Source organism: Pelecanus crispus, chromosome 7 (genome assembly GCF_030463565.1).
Source record: "Pelecanus crispus isolate bPelCri1 chromosome 7, bPelCri1.pri, whole genome shotgun sequence".
NCBI lineage: Eukaryota > Metazoa > Chordata > Aves > Pelecaniformes > Pelecanidae > Pelecanus > Pelecanus crispus.
The window spans coordinates 33,504,985-33,527,688 of record NC_134649.1 but is presented as its reverse complement, the minus strand read 5'-3'; the positions used below and the strand labels follow the sequence as shown (position 1 = coordinate 33,527,688).

The 22,704-nt window shown below is 38.1% G+C and overlaps 1 protein-coding gene across 12 annotated transcripts in view; it reads right to left on the bottom strand.

The window, feature by feature from the left end:
* The window catches only part of PBRM1 (polybromo 1), a 67,640-nt gene that overhangs the window by 37,528 nt on the left and 7,408 nt on the right, over positions 1-22,704 (bottom strand). For all 12 annotated transcript variants that reach the window (XM_075713939.1, XM_075713927.1, XM_075713934.1 and 9 more), the window contains exons 7-13: positions 22,629-22,697; positions 19,795-19,893; positions 18,605-18,690; positions 15,888-15,986; positions 14,369-14,460; positions 9,569-9,785; positions 309-450 (exon numbers count right to left, since the gene is read on the bottom strand). In XM_075713939.1, the coding sequence (XP_075570054.1) occupies positions 309-450; positions 9,569-9,785; positions 14,369-14,460; positions 15,888-15,986; positions 18,605-18,690; positions 19,795-19,893; positions 22,629-22,697 (804 nt within the window). The remainder of the gene's footprint in view (positions 1-308; positions 451-9,568; positions 9,786-14,368; positions 14,461-15,887; positions 15,987-18,604; positions 18,691-19,794; positions 19,894-22,628; positions 22,698-22,704) is intronic.

Here is a 22,704-nt window from a genome sequence, read left to right as displayed (position 1 = left end):
CTGCAGCACTTAGCTAGAACATTTCATGAAATGAAAACCCTAAAAAAACCCCCACATCACCCACTTCCTCACAACTTAACTGGGTTGAGTCATAGTAAGGAATAAAAGTGACCAAAAGAAATCACAGAAGGCAGCAGATGTGCTGAAGAAAAATCACCCTATGATCCTCTTCATTCCCGTCCTTCCCCCTAAGCAAGAAATACTACTGCAAATACAGGTTTAGTTAAAAATTATTTCTGAAAAATATTCATTAGGGAAATAAATTCACGAGTGAAGTTATATCCTTTTGATTGTTCTACTCCACATACCTGCATAACCTGCTGCATTTTCAGTACTCTCTTATAGATGGCAGAATTGGGAACGTTGTAGCGCTTGGCATTTTCAAACATCAAGTTCAGATCAGCCTCCAGCTGATCTAAAGTTTCATATTCATGGTTCTTCAGTTTGGTTCTGCAAAAGAGTGGAATATCTCATTGGTATTTCTCAAGTTGCACATTGCAACACAGCTCTTTAACATCTTCATTTTCACAATAAACCAATATCCAGAGAGCTCTAATTACAGCAACATGTTTTCTTTTACTGATGCTGCAGTAGCATCTTCCAATTGTAACTACATTAGGCAAACATTATCTCCTCCTAAAGAATGATTTTAATAATTCTGAAAGCTGCCCTCTTGAAAGTTGTGCAGCCTGAAGTCCTGTTTTCATACTTGGATGAGACGTGGCACAAATAAGGCAGAAGCACAACCTGCTGAGACTATGCCAGTATGCCTCAGCTGTGACATGTAGGGCCTGGGTATGATGTCACTGCGACGGGGTAGCTTCACACAGTCACAAACACTGCCTTCCCTACACAACATCAATTCCACTCATCTTCAGTGAGAAACAAAAGTGCCCAACACCACTCATACCAATCCCCTCCAATCTTTACCTTCTCTTAAAACCACCTGGTTGTTGATTGGTGCTACCCGTAGAAGTGTGCTTCACATGAAAACAGTTAGAATAGGACTAACAACAAAAAAAGTAATTTTTCATATGCTAAACAGATGAATCAGTGCACTTAGTTTGCCAATAACTTAATGTGTTTTCTCCTATTTCCTTGCACAAGTGTAAAAGCTTAAGCCAAATTTTTTAAAGCTCCCAACACCTCATCAAACACAACAGAAAACAATAATCTGCAAAAACAAAAAAACCAAACCCTATCACAACTGCAGAACAGTCATTCTTCTTCACAACTCCTTCCTGACCCAGTTATCTGTCACATCCACTGGTTACACACCACATTTAACCTGCTCACCGCCTTTAAATCTAGTCTAGTTTCTACAGCACCTCGCTGAATGTGAACCTGCCTGATAGAGTATAAGCACTACCACAAAATAAATATAGATTCTTTCAGTCCCAAACCTTACATGCCAATGTGACCTTACAGCTGAACCAGCAAACAAAAAAGAGTAACAATGTTCAATTTGTGTTAAACAGGACTCTTCACTGGTCAGCCAAGGATGAGGAAGTCATGGTTGGATTAAACATTACAGAGCTGCAACTGCTGTAAAAACTACTGAGATATGCACATGTGTCTATAAAGCTGTGGTGGTGGAAATACATTTTGCAGGAAATATCCAACCAACTGCATGCTGCCAGGATGGCAGCTGCATGTGCCTTACTGAAATGTAGTGTATTTCTTCATTTCTTTCAGATCTGAAGAACTAGTAAATCCTCAATGACTATGAGAAAAGTAAAAAATAATTTTGGACAAATATCCTAAATGTTAAGATGTGGGAAAAATTACTTGTCGCCATCCTCATTTAAAAAAAAACAACACTTTAGGTTCATGTAAATTTTTAAGACTTAAGGCATCAGTATCTTGCAAACCTTTATGCATAATTTTTTAGAATCTTTTTAATATTTCCAACTGAAGCAACAGATAATAGAAGTTTTCCTGTCAGCTTCACTCACTCGCCCATTCCAAAAAAAGGAGTTACCAATATAATTTTCATTAGATTAGTAAAAAAATACAAATAATAATAATAAAACCAAACACACACACCCCCCCCAAAAGGCAAAAGAGTTTGGGTACCAATTAAAATGCCATGAAGAAAAGGCAAAGTCAGCCTCCATTTCTACCTTGTAAAACTCCAGCAACGCTTATTTGCATATGTTAAGGAGTATGTGAATGGTATTAAAAAAGTCAAAACCAAAATAAAAAGCCCATTAAATTCAGGATTATTTTGCCCTAAACCACTAGCATATGATGCATACACTCATAAATACTGAGGATGTAAACACTGAGTCTACATCATGCTCTTGTCACTGTCTGGTAACAAACACTACAGGTCACCTTATGTCTTCTCCAGCTAATCTGAACACCCTCTGGTACAGAAAGCAAAATATATAGAGAGTAAAATGTATGTAATTAATTCTTGTAGTCCAACAAAAATATTGACAAGCAATTACAGGACTTCAGCACACAAACATTTGTTGGTGTTACAAAGGCTAACACATCATTAAGAGAACACTGTAGAAAACACAGAATAGAAAGGCTTAAAAAACTTGCATCAAAAACCCCAACTAATAAACACATTTATCAATAACATCAAAAGTGAATTTTAATTTTTTCAAAACAGAATTATTTAAGAACATTCTAATTTGTCAAGGCACATAGGGTAGTTAAGTGTGTAAACAAGCAGTTTCCTTGTTTACTGATGTTATTACAAATGTTTATAAAATAGATTCAAACTTTCAAAGGATTAATGGAAAATGAAAATAATGTCTAAAGGCAATTCTGCATCTTAGAAAAAGGTACTCAAGTCAGCTAAACTACTTTAGAGATTAAGAACATAAAAAAAATTTCAAAAAGCAAGTCCTGTGTAGAAATCAGTTAAGGAGCAGCACTGGAGAGAAATGCTGACCAACCGACTTCTTTCTCCCCTTGCATGTAGACAGCATCACCATAATTTGTGTCCAAGTGACAACTCATACTGACAAATTTGCAGAATTAGGCTCTAACTAAGGATCTAATAAAGTGAAGACTAGCACAACCGCCTTAGATTTGAGTATTAAATACTTAAATATTAATACTAAAATGTCTTAATACTTTTTACTGATAAAGACAACTGCTAGAGGACAAGGAAAATCTTCAGAAATCATAACCACTGAGCTGGGAAAAAGTCCTCTCAAGATCTACTCTGCAGTTTATCCTCTTGCAAGTAAGCAAGCGTGCATGCAACATTCCTGCTTTTCAACTCTTGGCTCAATTTTTGCTTAAATATTAGTAGCATGTAGTTTATAAACATTCTTGTGCAACTCTGGCATGTTTGCTTTCTTCCGGAGAACCAAAACAAGCTTTGAGAGACTGGACAGGAAGAAGAATAAAAACTTTAAAAGTTTCTAGTCTTCCAATTAATTTAATAAATTAGAATTACAATTACAGAATTGCAAGTTTGTATTTTGATTGCTGCTGCATGAGGTCTGGGATCAGCTTTCTGAACGAGTAACCCAAAGGACTACATCTAAACTGAAGTACCACTTGTTCAATTCAAATTGCTTCTCCCTACTATCACTTTGTACTACTACTCTTTATTTGGAGTTGTTCTGTACCCAACTTAAAACTGCAGTAATGTCAGCATGAGGCAGGGGGGCGAGGAGGATGGAGAAGTAAAAAAGCAATGCCCTGAAAGAATCACTGATGGTCTAGGATTACACTAACTAAAAAACTCAACATCAATGACCATCCTCCTGGGATATTAAAGCCAACAGACAACTCTATATCCTTATCACATGTAAGTTCAGAATCTATGAAGTAACGCTGTTGGCACGATACTATAAATCAAATTTGCTTATTAGTAACATATCTTGATCCTGCTCGATCAAATTCTGTATGTTTAGGTGGCAGTTTTATCAAACTGAGAAAAGGGGGAATTTGTCATATCCTCTGAAGCAGAACAAATTCAAAGCAAGCTGCAGGCAGAACAAACAAGGCGACAGTGTTTCCTAGGGAATATATCCTGCCTGCAACAATTTTCTTTTTACAAAAAGAGAATTCTAAATTGATCCTGTACAATTTCATGAGATGGTGAAAGAAACTGGTGACTCTTCGTATTGGCAGATTCCAAGCCACCTGACATTAACAAATCTGGGATTTGCTTTACCTCTCCTACCAGAGACAGGGAAGTAGCTCATGCAGACCCCTGAAACACCACGATCACATGCTTCATCTAAAAATATACCACTTATTCTGCATAGCCTTGGTATCCCACACTAGCTTCACCTGTGTGTATTTAGGCAGTGACCTAAACACATTACCATGCAGCAGTCTAACCTTGAAGCACCAAAAGCCAGAAAAAACGTATGAAGTTGCCATTAGTCCTAAATATAACATTCTGCGTGCACTGATTCTCTGCTCTCTTGTGACCCTGTAGAAACAAAATCTTTAAGCTGATGGAGAAGGTGAGAACCCCAGTAGCTCACAAGTGAAGAAAGGCAGCTTAATTATATCTTACTCCTTTAAATCTCAACATAGAGCCAGAAGACAAAAAGGAACCATTGTCTTAAAAAGGAAGGATGAGCTATCATCCAAACTATCTTACCAAGAAATAAAATCTTGCTTCTATCAGCATTTGTTTATCCACAACCAAATAAGCAAGGTGCGGCCCATCTGATTTTAAGCAAACAACCTACATTCACAGTTGAATTCATGGAAGGCCTGACAACAAAAGTGAAAATCAAGACTTAGCCCATATGGTTTGGAAAGATAGACAACTTCCAGCCACACATATCATGAATGAAAAATGCACAAACATAAAAGTAATCCTGGTCTAGCCTGCAAATAACCTCCTACCTCTTCAATGCACTTGTCAGTAAACAACAGGGTGATTAATTAAGAAGGTTATTCACAAAAGGACTTTGAACAGATTTAATTATACTCTAACTCAGCAGAACTCAAGTATTATGCCTTTTCTGGATTTACAGGATGAAATTGAGTTTCACAATAACTTTTTTTAAAAAATCTCACCAATCTTGGAAGGAAAGATTTCATAAACATCTATTTATTTTGTAAAGCAAGACTAAAACTCCAAATCCATGGCTCTATTCAACAGCAAGTCACTGCCAACATACTACAAACTAAACCTGATATACCAGAAAACAAGAGAAATTTCTATGAAACGATTGATGGTGATACAATTGTACCTGAAAGCATGAGTAAAACTTGGAAGAACATCCTTTTAAACATAATGACCTTTGCAAAATGAGGAAAAAAGAGTTTAAAAGGTAGGTTACAGTTTCGTAAGGCCACTAAGCCCAAAACACCACTGGCATGACATTTAATTTCATCAAAATCAGAACAGTAATTAAAAAACATATAGTAAGCTGGCACTCAACTCACTAAAAGGTCTACTGGAAACTCATCAGCCCTTTGGGGTGCAATATCTGGAAGAACTTAAGAACAGCAAGATACCTTCTCCATATCATCAAAAGATCCATCTTATTAGTCACACACTATGTCTAAAAAATTCCAAGGGAAAAAAAATATTCAAACACATGGCTAAAAACAGTTATCATGTAACTTCTTTTCTCTTGTTCTGAAATTGTGAAGTCCAGCCTCTTTGGGGAAAAAAACACTATAACAAAGAATGCATGCAATAAAGGCATTTGACAAATGCCCTACTGAGGAACGAAATAATCTTTTCATAAAGTACAGCCAGAACCTTGTTTATGTGAACCTGTGATTTTGCAAAGGCCATACACACGATATGCACTGAAAGTACTTGGTGAGGCAGGAAAATTAGTCGTACCTACAGAACATTTTAAAACTGTACAACATTCAACAAATATTAAATTATTTTAAGTGAAAAAGGGAATGAAAGAACTGCTAAATATCAGATAAAGTGAAAATTTACAAGGTATTCTAAATATTATAGAGACATAATTTTCTCTGCAGAGAGTATTTTCCCAATTGTCTCATTCGTAAATTAAGCAAACTGTAACAGTGACATATTATTTTTCCAAAGTCTATGTAATAATATTAAAGTAATTTTTTTTTTCATTAAGAACTTAATTTGTATTGGGCTTAAGCTGTTATTAAAAAAAAAAAAATTTCTCTATGAACTAAACTATTCAGACTTTAACCCAGACAGCAGTGTCCATTATTTCAAGGTAAGTTCCACTCCTTTATTTGCCATATTACTAAACTACTAGAAGTGGTTAAATTATAAGGCAAAATATGCTTGACCACATCACAGTTACTATAAGTTCAACTCAAATAATTAATAATTAATCTAAAGGCAAAAGAGCCACCACAAATTTCACAGTTTCAGGAGAACCTCAACACATCCCAGTGTAGTGAAATGTAACGTTTAGATTCCTGTGTCACAGACAATTGTTCAACAGGATGTACATTCATAAGAAAATGCATTTCAAATCCTCAAATAGTAGACATCACACAAAACCAACCATGTTTTACACTAGATCCACGCGCTTTTTTAATTCTCAACTACAACCCCAGCTTCCTGGAGCACGAGACACTGGGGCGTGCCAATGAAGATACCAATTTTGGTGCCTGTGCACCCACATCGGCCTCACATGTATTAGGAGAGAACTGCTGCCAGGGAATTCCCTGGAGCACTTCTGTCCTCTGGTGTACAAAAGCCTGACCCACTTGCCTTAGGGATCACACTTACTAACTCTGTAAAATTTAATAAGGAACACAGCTCTTGTAAGCATGCCAGGATCTAGCACTTATGTACCGGGTAACTGAACATATTCTGCTGCATTATTTCCCAACTATTGCTCCAGTCATTTATAATTACAGAATGACTTTTCACCAGCAGTGTTAAGTTTGCTAAATAACCTCCACACCATGCATTTTTACCACACCTGAAAGTCACAGCCTTCACAGTGTCATGTCTTTCTTTTTAAACAGGATATTCTTGTTCTACAGCTCTGAGTTTTGTCTTGTTTGAGGCTGGGGGGTCTCATCAGTGTGTGTATGAACACCTGGTGCGAGGGAATGAAGCCAGACTCATCTCAGCAAGAGGTAATGGGAACAAATTGAAACACATGAAATTTCATCTGAACACAAGAAAAAAAATGTTGTTTTTTTTTTTTCCTGTGAGGGTGGTCAAACACTGGCACTGGTTGCCCAGGGAGGTTGTGGAGTCTCCATCTGTGGAGACATTCAAAACCCGACTAGACAGATAGAGTCCTGGTCAACTGGCTCTGGGTGACCCTGCTTGAGCCAGGGGTTGGACTGGATGGTCTCCCTTCCAACCCCAGCTATTCTGTGATTCTATAAAAAACAAGTCAGGAGGAAACTAGCAGAAAACTAAAGCGATCAGCAGAATTACCTCCCACATCCAGGAACAGCTTGGGATCAGCACTCAGCTCAAATGCCTGAGGTCCATAATGCTCATAAAGTGATTGAGAGGCTAGGATAGGTATAACGTACATCTCATTAAAACAAAACATACCCATACTCTCCCTCTAGACATCATATATTATTTTGTAAGGATTTTCCTGAATTTAACACTCACAAACTCCTGAAATATGTGACTAGCTGTAAAATTTGCAACATCCACACATTTCACAGTTCACTCTGGCAGGATAGCCTAGGCAGCCAGATGCCAAAGCAAAACAGATGAGACAGGAATACCAGGCTTTACTCTAACACCCTCAACTTTTCACTAGGACAATTAACTTTTCTGTCCCCATCCGTGAACAGAATATATGCTCTTTGTAGGTACATCTCAAAAAAACCCCAAAAAAACACAAGACAAAATCCCCCACCCCCACCAAAAAACCCCCAAAACCATGCCAAAACAACAAAAAAACCCCTCCACCCCTAATGAGTGGCAGTTTTGAATAGCTGAAGACATATTTGCGATATCAGTAAAACCATGCTAGCTTCAGTTTTCCCTAAGCACATGAATTACGTGCATATATGCATGACTTCAAGGCTTTTTAGGTATAGTAAGAAGTGAAGATTATGTGGCAATTTAAAGAACAGTTGAATTTCAGAATCTGCTAAAAGAAGCTGGACTATTATAAATATTGTACTTTAACTTGTGAGCTACAAACACTATTTCTAAGAAGACTGTCTGTCCCTTTTTATTTTCTAAGCTCTCAGGCAATAAGTAATTTTCTTCTACAGCTCTTCATACATTTGCGCGCCATTTCTGTACTCCTCACATAGCCAGATGCAGCCTGTAAGGAACGATGTAAGGAAAGCAGAAATGCAGCTGGCTCCCTAGCACAAAGTATTTGTCCTGTAACTGATATCAAGTATATTTCATTGGAAGGTCTCTTCCAAATAAATCTGTATATATGTAAATTGAGCCGATACTCTTTGGTACATTCAGACAAAAAGCTCCCTGACAACTGTCAACAATTTTTCTCAATTTCACTTCCCCCCCCCCCCCCCCCCCCCCCGCCATCAAGCACATTTTATGCTTCTTTCAAGACAAGACAGTTTTTTTTCCAAGCCAACAGCTGTACTAAGACATAAGAAAAAATGCTTTAAAGCCAGTGATGGATAACCAGTGTGGCAGCTCCATACTTGTTCCCCAGCACATGCAAAACACCTTCGGACAGGTTTTTTAAAAAAACAAAACCAAAACCAAAAACGCTTTGTTACTTTCTGATTTAACAAAGACATTGCTTATTCAACAATTATACCAAGTCTAGCAGATGATATTATGGTATAACTAAAATTTACAGACCTATATATTAGAGTGGATTACAAACACATGAACAGTGTTAGGGTTCAGTCCTCACTCACTAAAACCGGAGGACCAGCACTCCTGCAGTGTAGCTCAGGCAGGGACTGGAGCCCCAGGGGCCACTGGGCACGAGACCAGGGCCACCTGAGGCTGGTCAGTGCCATTAAGGTCTATTAATGCACTCAGGACCCTGACACATATCCGTCATATTAGCTTATCTTGGACCACTAAATAAAGCTATTGCTCACTTCTTTTTACTCAGGTTTTTAATCCAACAACTGCAGTCTGCCAGCTGATGAACCTTTCATGCCTCACAGATTTACAAATGGTGTACTGCTTTGGTACTTCAGTCCGGACTAGCTACATCATGAATGCCAATTGTTCTCCACAGTTATACTGTGACCTAGACAAAAGGAATGTAATTGCAACTATCTTTCTACAATTCACATTGCTGAAGACTATTAATTTACAGAACACGGCAGTAAGAGGTAACCAAGCCATCAGGGTCAAAGAAAGAGAATAAGGGGGGGGGGGGGGGGGGGGGGGGGGGGGGGTGGTTCTGCAAAAGCTTTCATCTCTGCTGCCCACCTAGCCTTCAGAATTATTGATATGGCAACCTTTCAGGCACATTAAAAATGAAACTCCATGAAAAATAAACCCAACAGCAGCCATCTATAAAAAAATGATCAAAAGACTGATGCAGACTGACTTAAAACAAGAAGCAACCAAATATAGAGGAAAGATGGTATACACTGCATTAGGTATCGAAAACTTGACCGCAAGATAGGATTCTGGAAATAGAAGAAACCCTTGAATAGTTTCCCACCAGATGTAGTTTGCATTCTGTTTGCTTACCTGATCTGCTGCAATGAAATAGGTGCTTTAATTTGCTGATAATAATCAGGATACTTTTTCTTGGAGGGCAAGTGGAAAAAGGGTTCAGATATGAGCTGGCCCTGATTATTTCGGCAACTTCTAACTGTGTCATAAAGCTGATAAAGAGGATTAGAAGTGTCCATGAAGGAAGTAATGCTCTCTGCTTCGGATTCTCCTTCTTCATAACGAGCAGCAGCTGCACAGAGAGAGAAGAAAAATGGGAAACTCAGCAGGACAACTCAGAGTGGCTTTTTTGATTGACTTTTCAAATGGATAAAGATCTAAAGCAGAAGAAAAGGCAGTCCCTCAACTGAGAATGTTTAGCCACTCTCTGAGTCAGATTCATACCTCAGAAAAGGACATCACAAATATACCTTATGAGCCTCAAGCTGAGCAAAAAAAGCCCTTTATCTAGGTATTGCAATCTCTCTTATCAGATGAGACTTCAGTTCTGTCACTGGTAATACACCCTTGCCATCTACAAGTGCTGAGAAGTGTTCATGTATGAGACTACATAACAGGACTATTCAGCCACACACTACCTATAAAATAGCTACGTCCTTATTTACCCATCAATTAATACTTGTATTTGTGCCAAATACATTTGTAGATTGAACTACTGCCATTCTGCTATCGGACAAGGGCTCACTACAAGAATACATATTGACAAACCATGTCTAGAATTTTCAAAGATGCCTAGCCAGTTAAGCAAAATGGCCAAATTAAAAATTAATTTTTCCATATATATCAAAAAGGTGACTTCAAAACTCCTATAATACTTTAGACCATATTGATCACAGCTCAATTAAAAAATGGTAAAGTTCAGGAGAAAAAACTGACACTACAGCCTGAAGGCGCACCTCTAATATATGCAGCAAAATGAAGGAGAAAGAAATATTTTAGAATTCTTATATAATTAGCATAAACATTTCATAATAAAGTATTTACAAATTTTAGAGCAAACTTTTCTAGTTATCTACATGAAGCATATATTATGCTTCAGGATTAGGATGAATGAAAGAAATGCTACGAAGAACTAACATTTACTGCAGATAAAATTAGGAGAAACATTACATGAGCAACAGAAACACAAAAGGAATGAAAAAACCCTGATAGTGGTAACGTAGGATGGGAAGCAATAAATGGCCAACCCTTCCACGTCTCTCAGTAACACAAATGGTGTAATTTGTACCTTGCAGACAGGCGTAACAAAATCTACATGGTTTTGCACATACTACAGTTAAATTATCCACCCTTTTTCCCCCTCTTATGACTTACAGTTTGAAGGAAAGCTTGGCAGATGACACACTGGGTAATTCAGGTACACAAAAGACAGTTCTCTAACACTCACGCCAAGTTTCCAGCTGGCATTTTCATCATTGCTCAGTGGAGGCTAGCAATGTTTCAAGTTTTCTATCCGAGTTCAGTAAAGACATATTGAAATGATGACAAAGCCAGGGCACACTCTGACTGCATAACAACACAGGACTATTACTTTTCTGCTGCAGTCTGACATTGCAGATCTATGTCAGTGTATGATGTATGAGATCTACCAGACAAGTTAGATGCAAGCTAAAACACAAGCAGACCTCAGTAGATGTGCAAAGACATTATGAAGACCTTCATTACTGATTCAGGGAAGACACTCAAAATTATCCTAATTACGTATCTGTATGCCAATCAGCATCACTTAATGGCCTAACATCCATGACACAGTAGCCTTCAAAACAGGAGCTGGACAGAGTAACTCAGGTAGAAACAAAAGACTGGAGGTAGCACTATGTTTTCCTGTACCTAACATACCAACCTGAACATGGAGATAAATGCTAACAGCTAAGAGAATGCTATCAGGTAAAGTAAGTCTCCAAAATAGATTATGCAGCAAAACACTGTCTTTGGCTTTGTTTACTCAAACAGTTCAGTTCTGAGTGCTCCACCAAAAAGCAGGAAACAGAATAGAAAAAGCAGAACAACTTGTTTTTACAAAAGCGAAAAAATACAAAACCAGTCAAGTATATTACTGTTCTCTGACACGTGGCAGCCAGCAACAAAGCAGTTCAATACCCTCAATAAGAAGTTTACCTCCTCTGTATTAGAAGTAGAACACGAGGCATTCCCTAAAATAAAAATCTAAGTAAATTAAGCAGGCACTAAAAGGAAAGTGTTTACATAATACTGTAATACAGCTATAAACATTTTCATTATGATGTGTATGTTCTTTAAAAGTGATGTGTCAAACATTATATATTCTTACATATTCAAAAAATGATGTGTTCTCCTAATATGAAACCCGTTATCTTAAGAACTGAAGAAGAACGTATTATTCAGATGAGAAGACAGAAAATCTGTATTTTGCTATGGAACAAACAATCTAGTGCAAGACTGTATATTCTTTAATATGCAGTAGCACCAGTTTCCATATCCCCACCAAGCACATGCTGGCAGTGGAGAGTAACAGCCAGTTACTCCCCTTTCATGCAGCTGTTACCACAACTACAGTTAGCAGACACTGGGGGAGGAACAAAACACCACCAAATGCAGTAAACCATAACCACAAAACAGATGCCATTCAACAGTCCCAAACAAAATGTATTTCCTGCTCTTTATTCCATACCACAGCGACTGTTTCCTAATGAAGGGACAGCTTCATAACAGAGTGATGTTAAATTGACTTCACTGCAAAAGGAGGAAGCCACCTAATTTACAACTGGAACTGAGCTTTACCATCAGATATAAATGCATGTATCATATATATATATACTCTTACCCAATGATGAGGCAGAAAAGAGCAGAGGAGAGTATTTGAATGCATATGAAAGAAAATTAGTCTTTACTCAGTAAGTGATTTGCTTTAAACACTGTCTCCTTTGTGGTCCCAAAGCACCTAGACAACAATGAATGCTCAAAGGCTAACTGAAGATAGATGCTAGTAAAACCAAAAGCAGCATCCAGTCTTAAAACATTTATAAATGAAATAATAAATAAAAAACCTTTGTTTACAAAATGAAATACTTATAAGTAAGTAATACACAATGACCGCCTATGCCTGCCTTTACAGATTTATAGTGAGGAGCAAGGGAGCTACAGAAGCTGCTCATGTCCTAGTACATTTGAGCTGGAATCTTCCACACGCTCCATCATACCATGACACCCTCTGAAACTGTGAGGATAAACTCCAAGTTGGAAACAGATACTGTTCATTGCTTAGGCAACTGCTACAGTCAAAGAAGCTCACAAAGATTTAGTTCTCTGTATCAAGAAGGAGAAATGTTCAGTCATGCAGCCTAGTTCTCATTTATTTTAACGAGTGTTAGAGGAAGGAAAAAAGATGAGATACCAGAGCAACTAATAAAAAGACCACCTGGTTAAAATGAAAATCCTTTTCATCTGCAGACTGAAAGCATAGGGATGTCCAAGTAGTATGACGGAGGGACAGAAAATCTTAAGGGTGGTAGAGGTCTGCCAAAAAATATTGACATTGCCTCTTCAGTGAATGCAGTAAAGATAGAAGAGCTTCAACAACAGATGCATACGAAAGGCCCCAGGAAAACGACAATGATGTCCATGGTAAAGGTGGCACCTGAAAGTGGTTAAATCACTTCAAGAATTTAAATCACATAAAGACCTAAAAAGCTATGCTTTTTCACAGAATTGCAATTTGCAAAAATAGCAGCTAATCATCACGCTGAACCAAGCTAATAAATACTCCTCACACCTCCCGGAAAGCAGCTACTCTGAAGCAATAACTGAACTCCGGGCTAACCAGGAAGAAAAATTCTTTTGCTTGCAGCAAGATCTAAAATGATCCAAAAAATTCTACAGGATATCCATCCACTGGAAAACAGCAGTGAGTACAATTCAATTACCATGTGTGAAATAAATGCCTGAAAATATATATTGAATAGATGCATCATTTCACATCAATACAGAAATAATGTAAACAGAAAATAAAACAACAGCATATGTACACAAACATTTTGGAAACCTGCTCTAAGATGAATGCAAGGAAGTTACTTAGAATGTAACTATGAAGACAGGCTAACTTAAAAGACAACCTACAATGATTTATGACCAATACTGACATATTTGATATAATGCACATATGATGGCATATATGCTTACAGTATAATGCTAAAGCATGCTTACTATGAAACTAAGGATGCTGTATGAAGGTATGCCTTTTTATGTGCTTTTGTTTTAACATAAACCTTCATGCCAGATTTCCTGACTGCTAGGCTAGACCACATATTTCTAAATTAGGTTCTAACATTTACCTATCCTTATACCTCATATAGATTATCTTCACCTTAAAAAAAATAAAACCTGACAGGTACTTAGAAGACCCAATGGCACAAGAGAGCAAGGGAGAACAAGCCAGCATGAGCAAGTGTGAGATTTCTCTCAAACAATTGCAGCACTGTAAATCTCTTTTACTGCAAGGAGCACCCCATGTCTTCTCCAGTGTCTCCTCTTCTGTTTCATATTACAAGGAATAAAAACAAGCAACAGTTTCCTAAAGCTTGGATAAGTATACTTGGAAACACAAACACTAAATTCAAAACAAGAAAGCAAGTTTGGCCTACCCTATCTTACCAGCTGTAATATCAATTCATACTTAGAGGAAACAGGGACTGGATTTAACAGAATTACATGCCGAGTCTGGAAACTCTGCAAAATATTTTTGAAATAAAGATATTTGAATGTATCAGGACTCTACAGTTTTGCTTATTCCAAACATTTTAATTAAAGAAAATAGAGAAACTGCATTTCAGTTCCTACCAGCCAAAGCTGCATCCTCTTCACTTTCTGATCCATACTGCAATGCCATGGTTATTGCTGATAAACGATCCCCTTGTGCTGATCTTTTGTTACTATAAAAAAGAAAAAAATGTGCAAAATTAAAAAAAAAAAGGGGGGGGGGGGTTTCATGTTAACCATTAACAGTCACCCAGAGTGTGTAAGTAAACAAGCAAAGCTCATGACTGTTGCCTACATTATCAGGAATACAGAAATGACTATGCAAGAAAAGACTGGAGTCCTTAACAAGAAAAACTGTTGATGACCCATGAGTCTGTCTATTTTAAGGGGCAGTCCATCAAACTGAAAAACTAGACACACAATCAGAAAGCTAGAGCTCAAGCTACCTATCTTTTGTCCTATTTTGAATACTTGAGTATTTGAATTATTGGGGGAGAAGGGGGATGGTCACAAGTGCCTCCAAATTAATAACTCCGTTATTTGATCCTGTTTTATAGGGAATTTGTCTACATGCAGAAATTCAGCACACAGTAAGCTCTATATGCTATCTTCCCTCATTCCCCCATCCCCACCTTAAGCATTTCCAGCACGCAGAATGCCTATATGTAAAGCACCTTCCTTTGCTTTCTAGGTGGAGGAAATCAGTGTCCCTACTGATTATGGTCTCACAAAGACTGCTTCAGCATCCCTCTCTTCCTCCCTTTTGTCCCAAACCTAGGCCACAGCATTTCATACCTATACTGCAGGCTATGCCTGACAACCTGCTTTTTTACTAGGTCAGCTCTTTAGGCACCTCCAGCAACGGGCTCAACCTTGCCCTATGGGAGCAAAGCCAAGACTGGGAAAAAGCAGATGGATTGCTTAAAATGATACCAACTCTGTACAAATGCTCAATCCCTTCAAGACCCTTGCAGCTGCTGTGTTAAACCATGGTTTCAGAGTATACACACGGGGAGTTAGCCAGGAGTAGTACTGTTTCAAGACAATAAACCACAGACTGTAGACATGAGACCTCTGCAAGGTACCAAAATTCTCAACTGACGACTGAAGAAGAAACCAGTCTACCCAGCAAGTTTGCCATAAATGCATCCCAAAGGCAATACTGTCTTTTTACAGGCTTCATTGGTTTCCATCATCCATCTCTTAATTATTTACTCCTATTTATTATTTCTTTTTAGTCTCCAAATATAATTTTTTCTAGGTTTACAACACATTTCCATGTTATTTTTCACCTGCTTTATTTTGTAATGAAGCTTAACATATTATTCTTCAGAACATTTCTAAGGAAATAATTGCATAGAGAGTATTTCATGACAGGTGTTTTGAAACATTCAATATAAAATCAAACATGGAAGAGTAGTTATAGCAAAGTAACTTATTAAATAATATTTAATAGATATTTGACCGAAATATATTTGAATCTCAAATATTGAAGAGCACTCGCAACTTAAAAAAAATAAAACAAACCCCAACATTTTAAATTTTAGTATTTCCATATGATGATGACCCAGCTTTTCCTCCAAGTCCACAATTTACTTACCGATAATATTTGTTAGAAGAATTTCTCTCATCACCAACACTGCCTTTACCCTGTGAGGAAGGACCTGTCAGCTTGGAAGCAGTCAAATTTGATGGAGTCCTTAAGGCAGAAGAGACAAGCCAAGGAAAGGGGAAAAAAGAGGCCCACCTTAGACCCAAGAAAAGATGCAGCAAGGATAAAGCTTTTTACAGAATTACTTTGATAGATCAGCCAAAAGGTTCAGAGACAGATATAAAATGTTTTAAAGCTAAAAGTAAAGTAATACTAAGATACATTTAGTGCCCCAGCATTAATATCAATTTTGTTTATAAACTCAGAGGAAGGTAACATTTAGATTGAGGATTAATAGCTATACACACAGCTCAACCTACAATAGCAGTGAAAGCAGCCAACAAAATATTCCTTAGCATTCAGATAAAGCTAATCATACAGATCCAATCATGTTTTATCAATACTTAACAAAATCACTGTCAAGATACAGTGCATACTGTCAGGCAACTTCATTTTGCCACTTTATTTAAGGGAGGACAGTTAAATGCACCAACAAAGAACAATTTAGTATGACAAAGGATACAATGAACTCTGTGATAGAAAAGCATGATTTTTGACACAGAGGCAACATGTAGAACTTAGGTTAGTAGTGTTATGATGAATTTGAGCCTGATCCATCAATGACAAAGAAAACCAGATGTAAATTCAGAAGAAAAATATAGTAAATTAACTTTAAATGAACTTATGGGGATATTTTACCAAAATCAGCAACAGGTAAAGGAGAACCCCTTTGAGACAATGTAGTAGTTAGGTATTTAAGTAAAAAATAACGACTCTGTGATGCAGATTCAACAGAAAGAAACAAAAAAAAAAAAAAAAGGAATAATGGTTCAATAGAAAAAACAAGCAGTGAAATGCAGAACAGCAGGTGAAAGGTTTGGTTTTATATGATACTTTTCTCTCACCCCAAATTTTTTGGCATTCAGCCCAGTATTATTGTAGCCTGCTTCAGACATTATACTTTTTTTTTTTTTTCCAAGTTAGTGAAACAAAGAAGGGAGCCGTCAGTTATTCTGACGTTCAGCTTACTTCACGATTTGCAGGTCTATTGAGAACACAGTACATAAAGAGAACATCTAGAATAAGGTAGCTGAGAAGTGGAAATGGGTTGGCAGTGCAAGAGAGGAATTCAGCTAACAAATATCAGTGTGATTTATCTGTCATCCCTTCTTATGCAAACAGCTTTACTTTGAAGAAAAACAGTTAAGCCTCAAAATTAAACATGACATACACTTGTGACATCCTGAGCTTCATCAATGGCCAACACAGGGAGAAAAATAAAATAAAATAATGATTTAAATAGAATACCCCTGTGCCTGTATGTAATTCTAGCTACTGCAAAGCAAACACATATGTACAGTTCAGTGTCTGTAGAATCAAGGTTTTCTGGCACTACACATACTTTTAAGAAGGTAAGTTATTAAAAAATGTGTCAGGAATTACTCCCTAACAGTATTTATGCTTTTATATTTTTATATGCTTCAACAATGATTCACACAAACATGGGAAACATGCTAACGCTGAACAAACAAACCAGAAAAACCACTATCTAGGTTGAATATCTCAAGGCACCAAAAGTAAAAAATCAGGTAACTTCCATTTCTTTCACACATAATAATCCTAGGCAATACTTTTAATACTGACACCATATACACATTTTTCAGACAACAAAAAAATTTAAACTGCCTTTCAGTAAAGTAAGGGAGTGCTAGTGTTCTCAGTTGTACCATACAAACCTTTGCAGGAAAGGACAACAGTTATTTTCCAGCATCAAATACCAGTAAACAGCTCAAATACATAAAGACAGTCCACCTTGTAAAGAGTTTGCCAACTCCTTGGATGACTTGAAAGATGTTGCGTTATTTTTTTAGATAAATGACACAGCTCATACTGGCAAATAATATCTAAACCCACTTTTTGAGCATTACTCATAAGTAAAAAGTTTACATGAGAACAAATCTAATTGCATTTCAGATAGGAAAATCTAAAATGACTGCATCACTTCTCTGTACACTATGGATTTTCACAGGAAGAAAATGCTGTTTCCTAAATAAAATAATTCCATGAAACAAATAGAGCTATCAACAGTGTTTTATACCTGCCTGTTCAAGACCAAATCTATGCTTCACTAATTAATAAATCCAGATCTTCAGTGTCCTGCACCTCTTTTCATAGCTAGGTACTGGTTTCAAACAAGAGTTTATATAATGTGGACTTCCCTGTAAATATCTGTTGCCTGATGTCTTGTTCCTGTGTTTCTGCCCTTACCTAATTAACTGTGAGCTCTTATGTTTCAGCTCCTAACAAGGTTCAAGAAGACCCAGCATTTTCGTAAAGCAAAGCACAACAAATCACCTTGTTCCTCGCTATTCCTTTTCTGTTACTAACTCATAAACACATATGATGGAAGTTAGCCATAGCTTAAGTTATAAAAGATCCACTGACACTGTTTTTCACAATCAAATACATCACAGAAATATTTCACCACAGAAGTATTTCAATGAAAAGTTTCCTTCCAAAAACTATTTTACAATTCATAACTTTTAAAACAACAATAAAGTAAGTTTTCAAGCAATTATTTACCACTATATTCTCCACAACAAAATCAAGGGAATGTCTATAGAGATTTTTATATGAGATTATAAAAAGAACTCTGTTTGCAGTACCTGATTCGGAGACTTGACTTGGCCAACTCACTGTGTTCAATTTCAGCCTTTTTCATATTAAATATTTTTTTAATCGCATTTGCATCCTGTCAATTAGAAGAATTTTTTTGTTTAATGTTGAAAGTGAAGAATGTTACAGCCAGGTATATCAATCTATCTAAAAATCTAAAAAAAATGAAGGGGTTTTTACATTTAGATATAAAACAATTTTGCATCAGAAATGAAGCATAAAACAAAGTCTGCCTGAAATACACCCACAGTGGCCTGTAAAAATGAAGAGAATAGCTGAGTAATTTCGAGTTCATTTTTTGTCGTATCCTTTAACAAAAAAAAATTCTACAGTTTGCAAATATACACAAATACCACTTCAAACTAAACAGGCAAATGAGTTTCTGTGCATTTGAAACCCAAAAGTTACTACCATTACTGAGCTTTACAATGCTTGCTCTCTCTCATTCTACACCCGTGGACTCAATACCTGGAGTAACAGTTCACAAAACAGAGAGTACAAGTTTTGAGTGAGGTTACAAGTGTAATGTCGGTAGGAACTGAAGTGCAATTGGCGAAGTCCAAGAACCACTTACATAATAAGATTATACATATACAAGGTCTCTCACTACAAAGCCCTTAAAAAGTGAGCACAGAAAGGAGTAATTCAGCACTGAAATTCTCTTCCAGAGTACACAGAAACACTGGTGAACTAAGTATGCAAAAGACAGGAGGTGCAATCTGGTCACAAAAATATGGCTAAAAGGAAGAGGATCTTCAAAAACTACGTAGAGTTATGACTCCAGTTTTCAAGCTTACAACGGAAACCATAAACAGTTCCTGCAATCTGGAAAGAGTTAACAGCTGAATATTACCACTATCGCTTGAACCTGTAGTTTCAGCCATTTCAACTTCAATCACAACTACAGGGATCCTCCATTCCTCCAAAGACGTCATGTAACTCATATCCCAAGATAAAATTTAATTGGAAAAAATCATATACCTCAAGAAAAAAAAACATTACATACACCCCAATTATACTAAAAGCAATATAAAAAGGAAAGGCCACTAATAGCTATTTTTTTCAAAAATGCAAACAGAGTCTTTAGGGCCTTATGTTACAGTCATTTAAGGATCAATCAGCACAGAAAGTAGTAAAGAAAATCTAAACTCAAATCAAATTATGAACAACTGAAACTAACCTTGAATACTTGTGATCCAGGCTCATTGTAGGTTTTGGCATTCTTTGCCAGAAGATCTATATCCTTGGCCATGGCATGAATGCTTTTGTAAGTTCCATTCTATACAACAAAAACCAGAACTGGTTAAAATGGCAATCTTCTGACAGCGTAAGAACTAAGTCAATAGCAAAAAGCAAAGGGAATTCATACAGAATAAAGGGAACATTTACAGAAAAACAAGAACATATTCACAAAAAGAACAGATAAGCATCTGGAAAAAGGGATCAAAAAGGAAAGTAACAAAAGTGCTAAGTGCTTATAGTGCTTATGAATGCTAAGTAAAAGATTGAAAAAATACTTAATACATTAGATTACCTTGATGTTGAAGGATTCTGACAAAATGTTATTTTATCTTTATTCTCTAGTCCAATTAGTCTATATGCTATACCTCACTATTACACAAAATGCTAGAATCAGAGAACAATAACAAACACATTAACAACAAAAAGAGAGCCAAGAGAATCTCCATCCTTTGTTGGATGCGGGGGGGTGGGGGGGATGAACATTGTCACCAAGGATGAGGAAAAGACTGAGGTACTTAATGCCTTCTTTGCCTCTGTCTTTAATAGCCAGACCAGTTATCCCCAGGGTATTCAGACCACTGAGCTGGAAGACAGGGAGCAGAAAGAAGGTCCCATAATCCTGGAGGAAGCAGTTAATGACCTGCTACACCACCTGGACACTCACATGTCTATGGAGCCAGATGGGATCCACCCGAGAGTATTGAGGGAGCTGGCGGAGGAGCTTACCCAGCCACCCTCCATCATCTATCAGCACTCCTGGTTAACAGGGGAGGTCCCTGATGACTGGAGGCTTGCCAATGTGACACCCATCTACAAGAAGGGCCGGAAGGAGGACGCGGGGAACTACAGGCCTGTCAGCCTGACCTCGGTGCCAGGGAAGATTATGGAGCAGTGCATCTTGAGTACACTCAACAGGCATGTGCAGGTCAACCAGGGGATCAGGCCCAGCAAGCATGGGTTCATGAAAGGCGGTCCTGCTTGACCAACCTGATCTCCTTCTATGACCTGGTGACCCACCTAGTGGATATGGGAAAGGCTGTGCATGTCATCTACCTGGACTTTAGTAAAGCCTTTGACACCATCTCCCACAGCATTCTCCTAAGGAAGCTGGCGGCTCATGGCTTGGATGGGCGTGCTCTTCGCTGGGTAAAAAACTGGCTGGGTGGCCGAGCCCAGAGAGTTATGGTGAACGGAGTTAAATCCAGTTGGTGACCGGTCACAAGCGGTGTTCCCCAGGGCTCACTTTTGGACCCAGTCTTGTTTAATGTCTTTATCAACAATCTGGATGAGGGGATTGAGTGCACCCTCAGTGAGTTTGCAGATCACACCACACTGGGTGCAAGTGTCAATCTGCTTGAGGGTAGGATGGCCCTGCAGAGGGACCTGGACAGGCTGGATTGATGGGCCGAGGCCAACTGTATGAGGTTCAATAAGGCCAAGTGCCAGGTCCTGCACTTGGGTCACAACAACCCCATGCAACGCTACAGGCTTGGGGAAGAGTGGCTGGAAAGCTGCCTGGCCAAAAAGAACCTGGGGGTGCTGGTTGACAGCCGGCTGAACATGAGCCAGCAGTGTGCCCAGGTGGCCAAGACGGCCAACAGCGTCCTGGCTTGTATCAGAAATAGCGGGGCCAGCAGGAGCAGGGAGGTGATTGTTCCCCTCTACTCGGCACTGGTGAGGCCACACCTCAAATACTGTGTCCAGTTTTGGGCCCCTCAGCGCAAGAAAGACATGGAGCTGCTGGAGCGCGTCCAGAGAAGGGCAACGAAGCTGGTGAAGGGTCTAGAGAGCAAGTCTTATGAGGAGCGGCTGAGGGAATGGGGATTGTTCAGTCTGGAGAAGAGGAGGCTGAGGGGAGACCTTGTCGCTCTCTACAACTATCTGAAAGGAGGTTGTAGGGAGGTGGGTGTCGGTCTCTTTCTTGCAAGTAGTTAGCGATAGGACCAGAGGAAATGGCCTCTAAGCTGCGCCAGGGGAGGTTTAGATTGGGTATTAGGAAAAATTTCTTCACGGAAGGGGTAGTCAAGCATTGGAACAGGCTGCCCAGAGAGGTGGTGGAGTCACCACCCCTGGAGGTGTTCAAAAAACAGGTAGACGTGGCCTTTTGGGACATGGTTTAGTGGGCATGGTGGTGTTGGGTTGATGGTTGGACTGATGATCTTAGAGGTCTTTTCCAACCTTAATGATTCCTAGTTTTTACTTTCATTAAGAAATAATCCAGCCACCAAGCCAGGAAACAGGAAATTATTACTCTACCCGTAATTGGTTTAGTGGTGGACCTGGTAACGTTAGGTTAATGGTTGGACTGGATGATCTTAAAGGTCTTTTCCAACCTAAACGATTCTATGATTGTATAATATTTCAAATTACTGGAGAAGTAAGATGAAAAATGCATCAGTACAAAAAATCTATTTATAGCACTAGAACACAAGTAGGTGATGATAATGCATGACCAAGCTTCAATACCTCAATGTTTTACATCAGCAGTACTTGCCAAGGAACTACTTTAAACCATTAAACATCAAGGAACCAAAGATAATTCAGGCTCAATGCCAGCACACTACAGTTTACAATGCTCGATCTTCAACGCAGCTATTTCTGCAGCATTAACCCAAGACAGAACATTAAATCAGCATAGCGTTCAGATTTTTAACTAGCAGGGAAAAAACACATTGCCTTTTCTACCACCATAAACTTTGGCTTCTAACAATTTCAGAATGCTTACTGTTAAACTAGTCTATACTATGACACATTAATATGCTCATACTGTACCTGTATCCTTTGGGCAATAGTTTTAAGATCTATGGGCTCCTTTATTATTGCATAATAATCTGGATATTGCTGGAAA